Source organism: Hemiscyllium ocellatum, chromosome 20 (genome assembly GCF_020745735.1).
Source record: "Hemiscyllium ocellatum isolate sHemOce1 chromosome 20, sHemOce1.pat.X.cur, whole genome shotgun sequence".
Lineage (NCBI taxonomy): Eukaryota > Metazoa > Chordata > Chondrichthyes > Orectolobiformes > Hemiscylliidae > Hemiscyllium > Hemiscyllium ocellatum.
The window spans coordinates 57,848,356-57,865,538 of NC_083420.1; the positions used below are offsets into that span (position 1 = coordinate 57,848,356).

The window sequence follows — 17,183 nt, forward strand, 5'->3', positions numbered from 1 at the left end:
CATAACCAGCGTTATTATATTAGGTTTTATATTCTTTTCCCTTCTCAGAGTAGTAGGAGGAAGTGAGGACTCCAGATGCTGGAGAGTCAGAGTCACTTGAAAACTGTGGGCTGGAGAAAGCACAGCAGGTCAGGCAGCATGATGAAGGGCTTATGCCTGAAACATTGACTCTCCTCAGAGCTGTGCCAAGCCATTTGTTTTAGGAAAAGTTATGTGCAGTACTGTTGTCCAAACTGAAGGAAGGTTATCATACTCACACTGAAAACCTCAAAATGCATCCTTGAGTAACTTTTGAAGAAGAATCCTATCAGACTCAAAACCCTGAAGGCTATGACAATACAAGTGGATATCTAAATATTGCTTAAATGCTACTAGAGTTTCTGACTCAATCACCCTTTCAGACAGTGAGTTCCAGACTCGTCCAATCATTGGAGTGAAAATCTTACACCTCAACTCTCCTCTTAGCCGTCCACCTCTTACCATAAACTAATGTTCCTTGGTTATTGACTCCTTTACTAAGACTAGGTGAAAGTGAGGACTGCAGATGCAGGAAATCAGAGTCAAGATTATAGTGGTGCTGGAAAAGCACAGCAGGTCAGGCAGCATGGAGGAGCAGGAGAATCGAGATTTTGGGCAGGAGCCCTTCATCAGGAATGAGGCTGGGAGCCTCCAAGGTGGAGAGTTAAATGCCCTCCAACCTGGAGGCAGCCTCATTCCTGATGAAGGGCTCCTGCCCGAAACATCGATTTTCCTGCTCCTCGGATGCTGACTGACCTGCTGTGCTTTTCCAGCACAACCCTAATCTTGACTCCTTTACTAGGACAAAGTGAGGACTGCAGATGCTGGAGATCAGAGCTGAAAATGTGTTGCTGGAAAAACGCTGCAGGTCAGGCAGCATCCAAGGAGCCTGAAGAAGGGCTCATGCCCAAAACGTCGACTCTCCTGTTCCTTGGATGCTGCCTGACCTGCTGCGCTTTTCCAGCAACACATTTTCAGCTCCTTTACTAGGACCGCAAGATAGGAGCAGAATTAGACCACTCGGCCCATTGAGTCTGCTCTGCCTTCAATCACAGCTGATATGTTTCTCAACCACATTCTCATGCCTTCTCCCTGTAAGCCTTGTTTCCCTTTCCAGTCTAGAGTCTATCTGCCTCTGTCTTAAATACATTCAATGACTTGGCCTCCACTGCTCTCTGCGGGAATACGTTCCACAGATTCACATCCTCCGACTGAAGGAATTCCACCTCATCTCAATTCTAAAAGGTTGTCCGTTCCCTCTGAGGCTGTGCCCTTAGGTCCTAGTCTCCCCTACTGGCGAAAGCATCTTCTCCATGTCTACCCTATCCAGGTCTCTTAGTATTTTGGACGTTTCAATCTGATCCCCCCTCATCCTTCTAAACCCGATCGAGTATAGACACAGATTTCTTAACCGCTCAACATATGACAAGCCCTTCATCCCTGTAATCATTCTTATAAATCTCCTCTGGACACCCTCCAATGCCAGAACATCCTTCCTTAGATAGGGGGCTCAAAACTGCTCACAATATTCTTAATGTGGTCTGAACGAGACCTTTATACAGCCTCAACAGTACATCTCTGCTGCTGTATTTTAGCCATCATGAAACGAGTGTTAACATTGTATTTGCCTTCCTAAATGCCAACTGAATCTGCATGTTAACTTTAAGAGGATTCTAAACTAGGACTCCCAAGTTCCTTTGCTCTTCAGATTTCTGAAACCTTTCCCCATTTGGAAAATAGTCTGTACCTCTATTCTTCTAACCACAGTGCATAATCTCATGTATTTCCACATTATATTGCATCTGACACTTCTTTTCCCCCTCTCCTGACCTTCCCCTCTCCCTTCTGCAGCCTCTCTGCTTCTTCCTGTCCCTCCACCTATCTTTACATCATCTGCAATCTTAGCAACAATTCCCTCAGTTCCTTCGTCTGGATCGTTAATGTATGATGTGAATATTTCTGGCTGCAACACTATGGAACCCAACTAGTTACTGGTTGCCATCCTGAAAAACACCTATTCTCTGCCTTCTGCCAGTTAGCCAATCCTCTATCCATCCCAGTACATTGCCCCTAACACCATGGGCCCTTATCTTATTGAGCAGCCTCCAATGCAGCAACAGCACAATGTCAAAGGCCTTCCGAAAATCCAAATAGATCACATCCACTGGCTCTCCTTTGTCTAACTTACTCACGACCTCCTCAAAGAGTTCTTACAGATTTGTCAGGGATGATTTCCCCTTGATGAAGCCAGCCTAACTCAGCACTGTTTTACCATGCACTTCCAAGTAATCTACAATCTCATTCTTAATAAAGGATTCTAAAATTGTATTCACAACCGTGGTCAGGCTAACCGTTTTCTGTCTTCTGCCTCGATCCCTTCTTTAACAGATGTATTACATTAACCATTTTCCAGTCCTCTAGGATTCTCCCTCGCTTCAATGATTCCTAAAAGATCTACAGTCTCCTTCAGAACACTGCGGTACAGTCCATCTGATCTGGATGCTTTATCCACCTTCAGATCTTTCAGCTTCCCGAGCACTTGCTCTTTAGTAATGGCCACTCCACTCCCTTCTGTCTTCTGACTCTCTTGAAGTTCTGTTCCACTGCTGGTGTCCTCTGCCATTTCTTTGTTTCCCATTACTACTTCTCCAGCTCATTTTCCTGCAGTCCAATGTCCATTCTTGCCTCTCTGTTACATTTTATATATCTAATGGAAAATGTGCATTCCTTTCCATTCTATGTTATTCACAATCGTATACATCTCTGTCAGGTCTCCCATAACCTTTACAGCTCCAAGGAAAGCAATACCAGCCTATCCAATCTGTCATCATAGCACAGACCCTCCAGCCCAGGCAGCATCGTTGGAGAGGATATAGGAATAGTTCAGGGATAGGAAACTTATTTATTGAAATAACCCATTTATCCTCACTCATGTTAAGGGACAGGAATCACGAGTGAGGATAAGTGGGTTATTTCAATAAATGTGTCATCAAGTGATGAAGGGAGTTAGGGTAACATGTCCAACTTTGTTGATAATACAAAGTTAAATGGGAAAGTAAATAATGAAAAGGATACAAAGAGATCTAGAAGGGTCAGCTGAATTGCAAGGAATGTGACAAATGTAATATCATGCGGATGTGTGTTAACGCCTATCCACAGTGCTAACAAAAAGATGAAAACAGAATAGTTTATCTACATGGCGAATGAGTGGGAAATGTTGGTATTCAGAGGACCCTCATCTACAATTAGTGGAAGAGTGTTAATTCCACTGGATTGGCAATCCAGGGATCTGGGCTTAATGCTCTGGGGTTTGCTTCAAATCCTAGGTTTTGTAATAAAGGGATCTGAGAATGAGAGGCAGAGGTCATTGGACTAATGATCAGTTTACCCAGGATAATGCTCTGGGACATAGATTCAACAGATGGTGAAATTTGAATTCAGTTTAGAAATCTGGAAGTTAAACGATCTAATCTAATGATCAGTTGCCATCTGAAATGATGTATGAAACCACTAATTAGCTGAAGAAAAGGAATGAAACTGCACAGACCTCTCAGTATTGCCCTAGGAGATGTTGATTCCACCCAGTCCTCTTTGCTAAAAGGTGGGAACCTGTGCTGAGCTGTTTCCCAGATTAGTGAAACAACAGCCTGACATAATCATACTCATGGAATTATTCCTGAGAGATGGCATCCTAGATGCCACATTCACCATGTTGGAACAAATTACTGCAGATGCTGGAAACTGTACTGAAAATAACAAATGCTGGAGATCAGAGCAGGTCAAAGAGCATCTGTGGAGAGAAAGCAAGCTAATGTTTCAAGTCTAGATGAAGAGTCTTGCTTGTTGGCTTGCTCACTCTCCATGGATATTGTCTGACCTGCTGTGATGTCCAATATTTGTTGTTATCACTACATTTACCATCTTTGTTCCACAGGTAGGACAGACCCAGCTGAAGTGGTGGCACACTTGGAAAGGTGTTGCCTCAAAAGTCCTCAACATTGACTCTGAATCTGTCCTGAAGTCTCACAGCATCAGTATTACATAGGTGACCTCCTGCTAATGAACACTTAACCCCACATGGAGAGGGTGGTGGTAGATTGCTTCTTGAATACAACTAAAAGATCTTTTAGGCAATTCATAGGGTATTTCAGAATCACTGACCAGGACTGCCATGGGTCAGAAGTCACAGATCTCCTTTCCTGAAAGACATTCATGAATCAAATGTGTTCTAATGGCAGTGCAATAGTTTCATGATTACAGACACAAACCTTATTTTCCAGATTTTATTCAGCTAATTGATTAGATTAGATTACTTACAGTGTGGAAACAGGCCCTTCAGTCCAACAAGTCCACATCGACCCTCCGAAGAGCAACCCACCCAGACCCATTTCCCTATATTTACCTCTTCACCTAACACTACCATGGCCAATTCACCTAACCTGCACATTTTTGGATTGTGGAGGAAACCGGAGCGCCCGGAGAAAACCCACGCAGACACGGGGAGAATGTGCAAACTCCACACAGACAGTTGCCCGAGGTGGGAATTGAATCCAGGTCTCTGGCACTGTGAGGCAGCAGTGTTATTGAATTGAAATTTAAATTCTCCAGCTGCAATGGTGGGATTTAAACTCCTGTCTCTGGATTGTTAGTCCAAGCCTCTGGTTTGCTAAACCAGTGAGGTAACCGCTGTGCTACCCTGGGCATGTTACTTGCTGAATATCACACTTGAAGCTAGTTATGTCTGCACTGGGCATGTTCTAGCACGGATGTTCAAGCAGGTGTCTGTGCATCGCAGTACAGTGTATGAATTCTGACTGATTCGATGTTCACTCGTTCCTCTGCTACCCACCGGCCCCCACTAATGCCAGGAGGTGCTGAAAGAAAGATCTGCATTTCATGATGTTCTAAAGCATTTTAGTGTCGTTAAAATGATGTAGGAATCATGGTAGCTAATTTGACATACTTTCACAAACAGCAATGTGAAGACGATGATAACCTGTTTTGGTGATGTTGATTGAGGAGTTAACATTAGGCTGACAATTCCCTGCTTGACTTTGAATTAGTGCCATTAGAACTTTTACATCCACTTCAGAAAGTAGGCATAGTCTCAGTTTAACACCAATTCTGAAGTTGACTCCTCTTATAGTATAGACATCATTCTGTACCGCTCCAGTGTGTTATCCTAATACCTGGAATGAATGGGTTATATTACGAGGAAAGGGTGGATAGACTTGGCTTGTACTCACAGAAGACTAAGGAGCAAATTGATTGAAACATTACGATACTGAGGGATCTTGACAAAGGGAGACCTGGAAAGAATGTTTCCTCTTCTCGGATAATCAAGAACTAGGGGTAAATGTTTTAAAAATTCAGAGTCACCCTAACAGAGCACTGATGAGGCTTTTTGTTTCCTCTCTCTGAGGGTCGTGAGTCTTTGGAACTCTATCTGCCACTCCTCAGCCCATTAGCCCATCTGATCAAGGGTGGTCTTATTTGCTGTCCACTATACCTCCAATTTTGGTGTTGTCTGCAAATTTACTAACTACCTCTTATGTTCACATCCAAATCATTTATATAAATGACAAAAAGTAGTGGATGCAGCAACGATTCTTCATGACACCAGGTTATAGTCCAATAGGTTTGTTTGAAATCACAAGTTTTTGGAGTGCTTCACTTGATGAAGGAGCAAGCACTCTGAAAGTTTGTGATTTCAAATGAACCTGTTGGACTATAACTTGGTGTGGTGTGACTACTGATTTTGTCCACCACAGTCCAACACTGGCACCTCCACATCCTGACTCCCGAGATCCAATAAAGGCTTTAATTTCCAAATTTCATGATAAAATGATCATATGAGAGCAGAAAATGTTTTCATGGAAGGAGTGTTACATTTGTATATCTGATTCAACATGGGTGTGAAAGCTTCCAGTTTGTGTTTGAAAAAAGACTTCTGGTCCTCTAGGGGATATTCATGCTTCATTGTCTGTGGGTATTGCAGGTATAACGGTGACTGTCTGTTTTCACATCTGACAGTGCCATTCACCTGCTAACATGTTTTATCAGATCAGTAACCAGGCTAAGCTGTTGCCATAGCAAAGCAGATGTGACCTCCCACCCACAGAAGAATGATAAATTGACGATGTTTTTTTAGTTTTGATTTGTGCACTAAGCTCTGCAACACTTAGAAATTAATAATGTGGTTACACTGCATCCACATAACTGGTTGTTACTGAAACCAGCTCCTGAAATGAGTCTAAATTATTCACTTCAGTGCTTACACTGGATTTCACACAAATCTGGTATCAATGCTGGAGCAGTGTGATGTGGAGCAATTTGGTTGAGTTCCTTGCTGTGATTGGGATGTGGGGGAGTGGGTGAGATATGAGAGACATTGCTTACTGCAGGACTTCCCAAAGTGGGCATCAGGACTCCAGAATAGGCCGGCAAGCTCATGTGGTAGCAGTGAATGCCATGGAGCCCTGGCAAAGTTATACCAGTTGTAGGTGTCCTCCCATTCGCACCAAAGGATCATGATAATTTTCAGACCTCAACATGGAGAGAAAATCATAGAATCCCCTCAGTGTGGAAACATACTACTCTCCCCAACTAGTCCACACAGACTCTCCAAATACCACCCATCCAGACTATCTGCCACCGGATAACCGCCACCCACCACCCTATCCCTGTAACCTTGCATTTCCCATGGTTAATCCACCTCCCCTACACATCCCCGGACACTATGGGCAAGTTAGCATGGCTAATCCACCTAACCTGCACATCTTTGGACTGTGGGAGGAAACCGGAGCACCCAGGGAAATCTCACGCAGACACAGGGAGAATGTGCGCACTCCACACAAACAGTCACCCGAGACTGGGATTGAACCCAGGTCCTTGCCACTGTGTGGTAGCAGTGCTAACCGCTGAGCCACAATGCCCCCCCACTTTGAGGAAGTTTGGGAAGCATTGGCTTACACCTGTCTACGGGTTGGAAATGCGAGGAGAGTTTGGGATGAGTGGGAGGTGAGATGTTAAAGAGTGGATTATTAGTGAGGATGCTATCATCTTCAATGATTTCAGTCCCTCAAAATAAGGGTCAGGACAAGTCCAGCACCAGGTAATTTCTGATCCTGCACCAGCCTGCAGAGGGAAGAATGTCAGATTGGTGCTTTTGGGTTTGAGTGGTACAGCCATCATAGAATATAGAAACAGGAGGCAAAGATAGATTGATATTCAGGAGGCAGGGAGTCAGAGATTGTTGGGGTAGTTGGGAATGTGGAATCCAATACACAATCAGATCAGCATGATCTTACTGAATGGTGGAGCAGGTTCAAGGGGCCGGAGGGGCAGCAGTAAGCAATGATTCAAGTTCACACGGTGGAGATTTGAAATGAAAGTGTTGGAAAAACTCACTAAGTCTGGCTGCAATGGAAAGAGATATAAAGAGTTAAAATTAACTCTGTTTCTGTCTGCATGGAGGCAATTGACCTGCTGAGTTTTTCCAGCACTCCCTGTTTCGATTTTGGATCGAAGGAATGTCCATGGGAGTTCTATTTATGTGAACTTCCAGAAGGCTTGATAATGTCCCTCATGAAAGACAGTTGACTAAAGTCAAGACTGATGCAATTGAAGGCAAGTTTCTGAAATTGGCAGAGTCCGGGAGTCGGGATAATGGGCAAGTTCCGTAATTGGTGTGATTTCTGTGGTGGTGTCCTTTGAGTTGGTGTTGGGGATCCACTCAGTTTAAGCAGAATTAGCGATGGGCAACATGTTAAGTTTGCCAGTAATAGCCACATCCCACGAAAGAATTAAAGGCCGATGTTGAGATGGTCATTGATGATGAGCCCAGCTCTGCAGCTGAGTGTGAGGTCCTCTAACCCTCAAACCTGTTCTTCTGCTCCCTTCCTTGTCCCTTCATAACCCATGTTCATTCATCTAGTATCCATTATGTGTGATACTATTGAGTCTTTTCACTGTTTCAAGGAGCATTGCTGATTTTGTAAAAGTGAATGATTCAGATCGGGTTAATATTGGGCTATATGGAGCTCTGCCCAAATTGTTGATGGGAGACGGTCTTTAGGTGGAGCAACAGTCTTGTATGTAGCCCTATAGAGCCAGACGTGACATGCCTAACCCCTTATTGTTGTAATTATTCTAAACATGTTCATGTTAATTGTAGCTATTGTTATTATGCAATAAATATTGCATAATATTCATTGCATATTATGAATATGCAATGAATATTATGGTTCCTCCTCTTGCTAAGATTTTTTACCGGTCTATTCTTCTGTAATGATAATGAGACAGGTCCTTACTCTCAGCATTGAAAGGAGCTGGGGTGGAATATGAAGGGTATAATGGTATTATGCCTGCCTTTGAGCCAGGAGGCCAGGGTTCAAGTCCAACCTGCTGCAGAGGTGTGCAATCACATCTGTGAGGTGGTGAACTAAGAACATATCCAGAATTGAGGAAGACTGACAACAATAAGCAACACTGGTTGGTAACTGAAAGATGCAACAAACTGGGAGCCCTAGTACCTGAAAGTAAGATGGCTGGAGGGATATTTTGATAGGCATTGACTATTGTAATTTAACACTGTTCTTTTCCGCAGCCCTACGCGATCAATGGTGTGATTACTCCACAAAGCAACATAGATTTTGATTTGAGTTTGAGGCAAAGGTAAGTTTGCTGACAGTTTTGTTTAAATCTTTTACCCAGTCCCTTTTTATCATTTATTCTAAAAGACAATTTTAAAAAAAAGTGATGGTTTTTGGAACAGCCCTAATAAAATTCAACACTTTTCTTTTAAAAGAAATCCAAGCTGGGGTCTGAGAGACATAAGCTTGTTAAAGAAATTGGCTGAAGAAAATGGGATGACGTTCAAGCAGATGGTAGGAGCTACTTGTTTCTTAAATTTGCATCAATGTGTGAAATGTTGACAAAACCAATACAAACAAGTCCCCCTGTACTGTTTTGTCAACCACACAAAATGTATTTACATTTACATTTACAAATGCTTGTTACACACCAGTTGGTTTGCTGTTTAATTGCTTGCTGTGAAGCCATGTGAAGTTGAGGTGTTGGAAGGAGCTCTTAGTGATCCAAACAAACCATCTCCTGATACACCTGTCCCACATTGTCATACAGCACGGAAACAGACCCTTTGGTCTAACTATAGCATGCTAAACTAAGCAAAACAGGTCCCATCTGCCTGCACCTGGCCCATTCCCTCCAAACAGTTCCTGTTCATGTCATCATCCCAATGTCTTTTAAATGCTGTAATTGTACCCACATCCATCACTCTCTCAGGAAGTTCATTCCACACACGAACCACCCTCTGTGTAAAAAAACATTTGCCACTCATGTCTTCTTAAAATCTCTTTTCTCACCTTAAAATCCCTTGTCCTAGGGAAAAGACACCCACCATTAACCCTTTCTACACCCCTCATGATTTGTAGACCCTGCAGTTTCTCAGAATCCATTGAATTGGAATAAAAGCAAGTCATCCTCAATGCCCAGGAAGAGGGTTATAGTCTCTCATTTACCTTTCATTCTCTGTGTTTCCTGTTCTGATTCTGTCTATTTTTTTCCCCTTCTGTTTCCTGCTCTTTCCTCCTTTTTAGTTGGAGGTGTTGAATGATAATTAGCCAAAGAAAGAAGTCGGCAACTAGTAGGGTTTGCAAAGTAATTGTGACGCCCAATGTCGCCATTTCCTTACTATCCTCCAAACATCTCCCTTGCCTCTCAGTACATTCTTCAACTTTTTGGTTCCCATACTAACCACCTGCCAACTCCTAACACTCCTAACACTCCTGCACCTCTTCACCTGTGAACTGTCTCATCAATCGCTCATCTTGGCTGAGCAACAACAACTTTTATAGTTCTGAGATAATGAAAGTTCCCAAAACATTTCACAGGAGCAATATGGAATCAAATGTGAGACTAAATCTACAAAGCATATGTTGGGAAGATGACCAAAGCTTGGTCAATGAGGTAGGTTTTGAGGAGCGTTTGAAAGGAGGAAAGCAGGATTGAGGGCTTTACAGATGGTATCATCTGAGGTCCGATTGCCAGTAGTAAAGTGCAGATATTTTGGAAGGTTATGGAGCTGGAGATTGCATGGTGGCACAGTGGTTAGCACTGCTGCCTCACAGCACCAGGGACCCGGGTTTGATTCCAGCTTCAGGCGACTGTCTGTGTGAAGTTTGCACATTCCCCATGTCTGCGTGGGTTTCCACTGGGTCGTCCGGTTTCCTCCCACAGTCCAAAGATGTGAAGTGAGGCGGATTGCCCATGGAGGGATAGGGTAGGGAGTGGGTCTGGGTGGGATACTGGATGGTGTGGGCTCGGTGGGCCGAATGGCCTGCTTCCACACCGTAGGGATTCTATGATTCTACAAAGATAGGCAGAGGCAAAGCCATGGAGAGATTTCAAAATGACGATGAGAAATTTTAATATTGTGTCATTGCCAGTATATATGAGAGACCACAAGAGTGACAGGGTGGCTGGTCTTGATTACATATTTCTTAAGTGGAATTTTCTATTGGGAGTACCTTGGAGCTTGTCTTCCTGTTACTCCCCGCAAAAACCAGTCCTGAGATATCGACTTCATCTATCTCCTGGCTGCTGTCTGAGACTGAACTCAACTCCTCATAATTTTGGCATTCTCTTTGAGCTGAACTTCTGATCCGGTATAATTGCCGTTCCTGAGACTGCCGACTTCCAAATCCTCAAGCATAATTTGTCTTCTCCAAGCCCCACCCATTAGTTCAAGTCTGGCAAAACCTTGGTGTTAGAGTTTTTACTAACTTTCGTAACGTTCCTAATTCAACATCCCCTATCTCTTTAATCCTTTCCATCAGAGATCTCTTTGCTCCTCAAATTCTAGATGTTTGTGCAATCCCAGTTTCTTTTTCCTCCATTACTGGTGGCTATGCCCACAGCTGTCTGGGCTTTACAAACTGAAATCCTTCACAAGTCCCCTCAAGCCTCTCTGTCTACCAAAAATTAATACACTCCTTAAAACCTACCTCTTTGGTCAAGCTTAACTCACCTAGTATGGTCTCATTGTGATTCCCTACCAAATTTTGTTTGATTCATTCCTGTGTGTGTTTTGTTATTTTAAGGAAGTTGTAACGAATGCATTTTTCTGTTGTCTACCCCTTTTAATCTGCTGGTTTGCTCCTATGGTCAGGCAGCTTGAGTTGAAAGGTTCCTTCTCCCTTTTCCACTTCTATTGTCTTCAGCTACCTGTTTCACTCAATGTTCCTTTTAAAATTCGATTTGACTGGGGCAGTATGGTGGCTCAGTGGTCAGCACTGCTGCCTCTTGATGCTAAGGATCCAGGTTCGACTCCAGCCTTGGGCAACTGTTTGCATGGGTTTCCTCGGTATGTTCCAGTTTCCTCCCATAATCCAAAGGTGCACAGTTTAGGTGGATCGGCCATGCTAACTTGTCCATAGTGTCCCAGGATGTGCAAGCTAGATGGGTCAGCCATGGGAAATGCAGGGCTATAGGGGTGGGTCTGGGTGAGATACTCTTCAAAGGATCAGTATCGGGGACTTGATGGGCCGAATGGCCTGCGTCCACACTAGGGATTCTATAACTTAAAATTACTTGGATTTATCGAAAGAAGTCAACTTAGAATGAGGAAAGAAACACTGTCTACTTTTCAGTCTTTAGGTAGTATCTTTCTTGCATCAATTAATAAGAGTGAAGAAGGGGCAAGGTGTTGAAGCAGCACTCGCTTGACAGCTGGTAGTAACAACTGTTCTACAGACCATAGTTAATGTGCACTGATTTAGGAAGCAGGTAGTAAAGTGAAGGATTAGATCACGCAGAAGCAATGACCTTGTGGTATTATTGTGGTATTATTGCTAGACTGTTCATCCAGACACCCGAGTAATGTTCTGGCAACCTGGGTTTGAATCCTGCCACGGCCGATGGTGTAATTTTGACCATGAATCCATTGCTGATTGTTGGGGAAAACCCACCTGGTTTACTCATAACCTTTAGGGAAGAAATCTGCCATACTTACCTGGTCTCGCAGTAACAAGAAGGTAGGTTCCCCTGGGTTTGAATTCCCCTTAGTGTCGACACTGACTTGATTCAGCTCCGAGGAGTCCAGGTCACGAGTGGAAGATAGAGCTGCAGACCTTAATATGGCATACTGTAGCCTGGAGGTATCAATGGTGATGGTAGAGTATCCAATTCATTTCCTTCTCTTGGCCAATCGAGAATCTCTTCTGCTAAGGGGCAGCACGGTGACTCAGTGGTTAGCACTGCTGCCACGCAGCGCCAGGGACCTGGGTTTGATTCCAGCCTCAGGCAACTGTCTGTGTGTAGTTTGCACATTTTCCCCGTGTCTGCACGTGTCTCCCACAATCCAAAGATGTGCAGGTCAGGTGAATTGGCCATGGTAAATTGCCCCTAGTGTTAGTTGCATTAGTCAGAGGTAAATGTGGGGAATGGGTTTGGGATGGTTACTCTTCAGAGGGTCGGTGTGGACTTGTTGGGCTGAAGGGCCTGTTTCTATACTGTAGGGAATCTAATCATAAGCACATTTTGGAAGGAGGGACAAGTTGATGTTTAACCTGAATCTACAACTGGGGAGCTTACATACATGATAGTCACTGATAAATCCAATAGGGGATTCGGGAGGATGCTTCTTTACCCAGAATGGGGCTAGAATGAAACTTGCTGGCAAAGACATATTGAGGCATAGATACAGCGAAGGAGGAACAAGATAAAACTTAACGAGAATGAAATGGAGATGTTAGGGTTAGATAAAGCAAGGTCGGAGGAGGAACATAAATACTACAAAGGCAGATTGGACTAGAGGGCCTGATTGTGATGTAAGTACTGGTCCTGCTTAAGGAAGCCTGAGCTGAGTATGTCCGGCTGTACTTTATTTATGTGTTTGTTAACACAAATGCAGTAAAATGCTAAGCATATCACTGATATTCCTCCTTGATAATTATGTGGGAATATATTAGGATTTTCTCTCTCTATGTTAATTGGAAAAGAAAGCAGCATTATGGCTTCATAATCAGTATCAGGATCCTCTTAAACTCTCAGTTACCAATTGAAAAGTATGGAAAATGTCAATAACCCAATTCCCAACACTTACACTGTCTAGACAGTAACATTTTCTTTAAAATACTTAGAATCCAGAATCTTTCAAGATTCATCGTGAAACTCACCAAACTGTAAGTAAATCAGCACTGTCTTTTTACAATTTTTTTTATTTAATAAAGAAGAGACTGTAATTTTTTTGCCAACAGCAGTTCATGGCATAAAATTTCAAGAGGGAAAATAGATGGCTTCCTTTTACTGGATTGTGTTTGTTGATTTATATTTCACAACTGTACCATTTTATATTTTGAAGACAGGATTGGAAACGAAATGAGTTGAAAACATTTTGTCAAACTGGAAAGTACATTTTAGTTTGGAAGGGAAACTGCTTGTTTATTTTTGTGGTAATACTACTGTATAGCCAGCAGGGGTCAGTCAGTAGCCTTAGTGTGTTCATGGTCTTGTGGTTTGTTTTTCAGGTTGACATGCCAGCCAATAATAAATGCGTGATCTTCCAGAAATGGTCAACTGTATAGCAGTCATTCTCACCTGCACTTTTAGGACTTAGGGGAGCGATGCAATGTTTAATTCTGAATTATTGTACCAATCTGTCATGATATGGAAGCGCTGTTAAACCTCTTTTAACTAGTTCAACTAAACCAAATAGCTGACTTTGATTAAGATTAATACAGTGACTGACTGATTCGTTTTCCAAGAATTGAAAATGATTGAATTAAATTTTTCATTTATGCTTGAAAATATACAGACCCATTAGAATGAATTATTTTGAATAGCTCTGAATTAAATTGTCTTTTTAATTGTTAAAAAGAGTGTATGTTTGAGGAGCAGACTTGCTCCCCAACACCCTGTGCCTCACCCATGTTATTACAAGCAGGCTGTATGTCACACTCTGTCCTTGATGGTTTTTCTGATCATACAAAGCATGAAGTGGGAGGAAGTTACCAGCTTCCTTCCCAGTTTCCAAGTCTAAAGCTGTAAATGGAGGCCTTGCTATTGTGTCCAACGGCTCTACCAATTTCTGGTTGATAACAGTAACTTTCTAAAAGAGGAATTCCTATATGTTCATATAGCATATGTTTGTTGTTACTTTGGAATATGCTGTGTCTGCATTTGATGTGGCTTGCACTGAAATAGCCTGTAATTCAGTGAATCCAGAATTGTATGTGTTGATGTAATTCTTGAAGGAAAACAAACCATCTTTCATGTTATTGAGTGCCTTTGATCAGTATTGTACTGTGACCAAGATTCTGATATGTGTAAAATACATCGCCTTTGTTCGATATTGTACGATGACCGAGTTTCTGATATATGTAAAATATATTGCCTTTGATCGGTATTGTACTGTGACCAAGTTTCTGATATATGTATATTACATCTAAAAAAGAAACCTGCAACAGCCTGCTGTGCCCTGTCCTCACATCTGTAGCTTTACAGCGACAGAGTGGGGGAGAGCTAGAGGGTATTGCTGCTCTGGGACCTCAGTGCTCTAGCCTTATTTTATTGTGACCTGTTATCTGTAGATTTCTAGTGGATATGTATTTATTAGTACAAAATTGCTGGAAAAAAATGTATTTTGTTAAAATTTTTCATCTTGCACTCGTCAGGACAATTTGCAAGAATACCAATTAGGGGAAACAAACTAGAGGTGCTGCCATTAACAATGATTGACAGTTAAATTTAAACAAATCTGGTAGTTAAAACATCTCATTTGCATCCCAGACCCAGTTATCATGAGCTATTTCACCCACAACCTTCCTTCCATTATCTGAAGTAGAGCTGTTTGTTAATGGTTGTGTTCTTCAACTCCATTCTCAATTCCTGAAATAATGAAACAATCCTTGCCCATGTACAGCATCTTCCACAATCTCCAAACTTTAGTGGGAACGCTGCTGATCGGCTAATGTTTTCAATTGCGTGGAACCTCTGAGGTCTGTGAGTGGCAGCAAGTTCCAGAACACCAATCGCTGATAAGATACAAGTAATGTTTTCCTGGCAATTATATTGCACAATGACTTTCTGAGGGTGAACACTTTTCCTTGACATATTAAAGCATTTAACATGTTTGGGTCTTTCATCAGCAACATCACTGGAGGTGTGAAAGGAGCAAATTCCTGATCCAATTTGACTGGACTGTGTACTTCCATCTCTTGACCACCCAGGTCTTCTGCAGTAAGTGATCCAGCAGCTGATTCCCTAAGCTGCTTCAGCACCTAAAAGGCTCAGCTCCTGAATGTGATTGAGTACTTGTTGAAATGCGTATAGCAGCAACAACAATGCATGTTCCATAATTTATACCAAAATAGTGCTGGAAACTGAAATAGAAACAGAAAATGTTGGAAATACTCTGCAGGTCAGGAGGTAGCTTTGGGAAGAAACAGAGTTGATGTTTCAGATTGATGATGGCTCTTCATCAGAACTGATAAAGGTGAAAGCTTTTAAAACTGATAAGAGCTAAAATGTAAACTTTGTTTCTTTCCACTTGGACCTGCTGAGTATTTTAAATATGTTTCTGTTTTTATACCATCATTTATACTGTGCTTGCAGGAGTCATTGCATGTGTTGTGACAACTCACCAAGGATTCTTCGACAGCAGCTCTCAAACCCATGATATCTACCACTTTTAAGGCTAAGAGCAATAGATACACTATTCCAAGGTTCCTCTCAGATCACACTGCTTTGTTATCTGAATGTGTTACCATTTCTTTGTTGTTGCTCAGCATGGCTCTACTCTAAAAGCCCTGCCTGACAGCAGGCTGGGATACCTCCTCTGTCACAAAGGCTGCAGAAGGGATGGCTACTACATGTCAGAATAGCCAGTGTCACCTCCATCTGAAGAATCTAGACAAAAACCAATTCTACAGAACATGAAAATAATTGGACCAAACATTTTTTTACACAATTTGCAATGTGTACATTGTTTCAAAATTATTCCAGTGTGAAGACTGTTATTGGTTTAATACTAGTGTAATGTTACGGTGGTGTGCTTCTGCAAAATGATAATGCAACTATAAAATCAAGTTTTTAAAAAAGGATTGCAAGTTGTGTCCTTGCTAGTTTGATTCATGTCTCAGTTTCTGATGGTGTCTGGATTAAAAATCACTTTGTTGACTGCTGGTTATTTTCTTCTTTTGAGTCAGATGTTTATACGTTTGAGTGACACTCTCGGCTTTGGGCATGTAATGTCTGGTGGTATTTTAGGTACAATAATGAAAGGATGCTACAGTAACAGATTCTGTTTTTTGCACAATAATGACCCTACCTGTTTGAGTAGAAATGTAGAAAATAACATCTGTATTAGGCCATTTAGCCATTTCTGCCGACTTGACCCAAGCAATATGATTTTGACTGATAATCCAACTCAGCATCCTGTTCATTTAGCTATGAATGTCTATTTATATTCAGTGAAATTATGTATTGTCGCAAATTATTTTATCATCATAAAGTGGCATTTTAACATTTAAAGTCTCTATTTATGAGGATGATGCTTGGATTGCCTTGATATTATTTTGTTCCCATTCCAACATTGCTACAAATTAGAGACATCCCTAATTTATACAGAATTCACAAACAACATTGACATTTCCTGTACAAGCTGTCAGCAGATATGGCAGTCTCTGAAATTCTACTTGTGGACTCCTCACTGGGTCCACTAATGTTTCATTACATCCTTATTGCACCTGACCCACATGTTAGCAGTAAGGAAGTTACCTTCTCATATAAAAGCGACTAGGGTACAACCTTGTGCTCAATTTATGACAGCCTGATGGTTAATGGTGCATAATAAAAGATTGCTTTTCACAATTCTGTCCTGTTCTTCATGACGGAATTAGGTTGACACTTTGTAGCTGGCTTGATAGCATTTAAGCCTGAATGTTTCTGCAGCCTACAAATACAGTTCAGCAAGTTCAGCTATTGCCCATTGAGATATTATATGATTGCTTGATTGTGAACCTTTGCAACATGCATGTATGAGATTCTTAAAAGTTGAGTGACTGGCTACCTGACACAGATATATTGCAGTAGACAATACACCATAAAGCAGTATTTTGATTGCACTGAGAAACAAGTTTTCA

The 17,183-nt window shown here is 42.0% G+C and overlaps 1 protein-coding gene across 1 annotated transcript in view; it reads left to right on the top strand.

Moving 5' to 3' along the window:
• The window catches only part of mettl26 (methyltransferase like 26), a 33,234-nt gene extending 17,092 nt beyond the window's left edge, over nucleotides 1-16,142 (top strand). Inside the window, exons 4-6 of the mRNA XM_060840380.1 lie at nucleotides 8,627-8,694; nucleotides 8,828-8,906; nucleotides 13,569-16,142. Coding sequence (XP_060696363.1) covers nucleotides 8,627-8,694; nucleotides 8,828-8,906; nucleotides 13,569-13,625 — 204 coding nt within the window. The 3' untranslated portion in view covers nucleotides 13,626-16,142. The remainder of the gene's footprint in view (nucleotides 1-8,626; nucleotides 8,695-8,827; nucleotides 8,907-13,568) is intronic.
• Nucleotides 16,143-17,183: the final 1,041 nt, after the last annotated feature.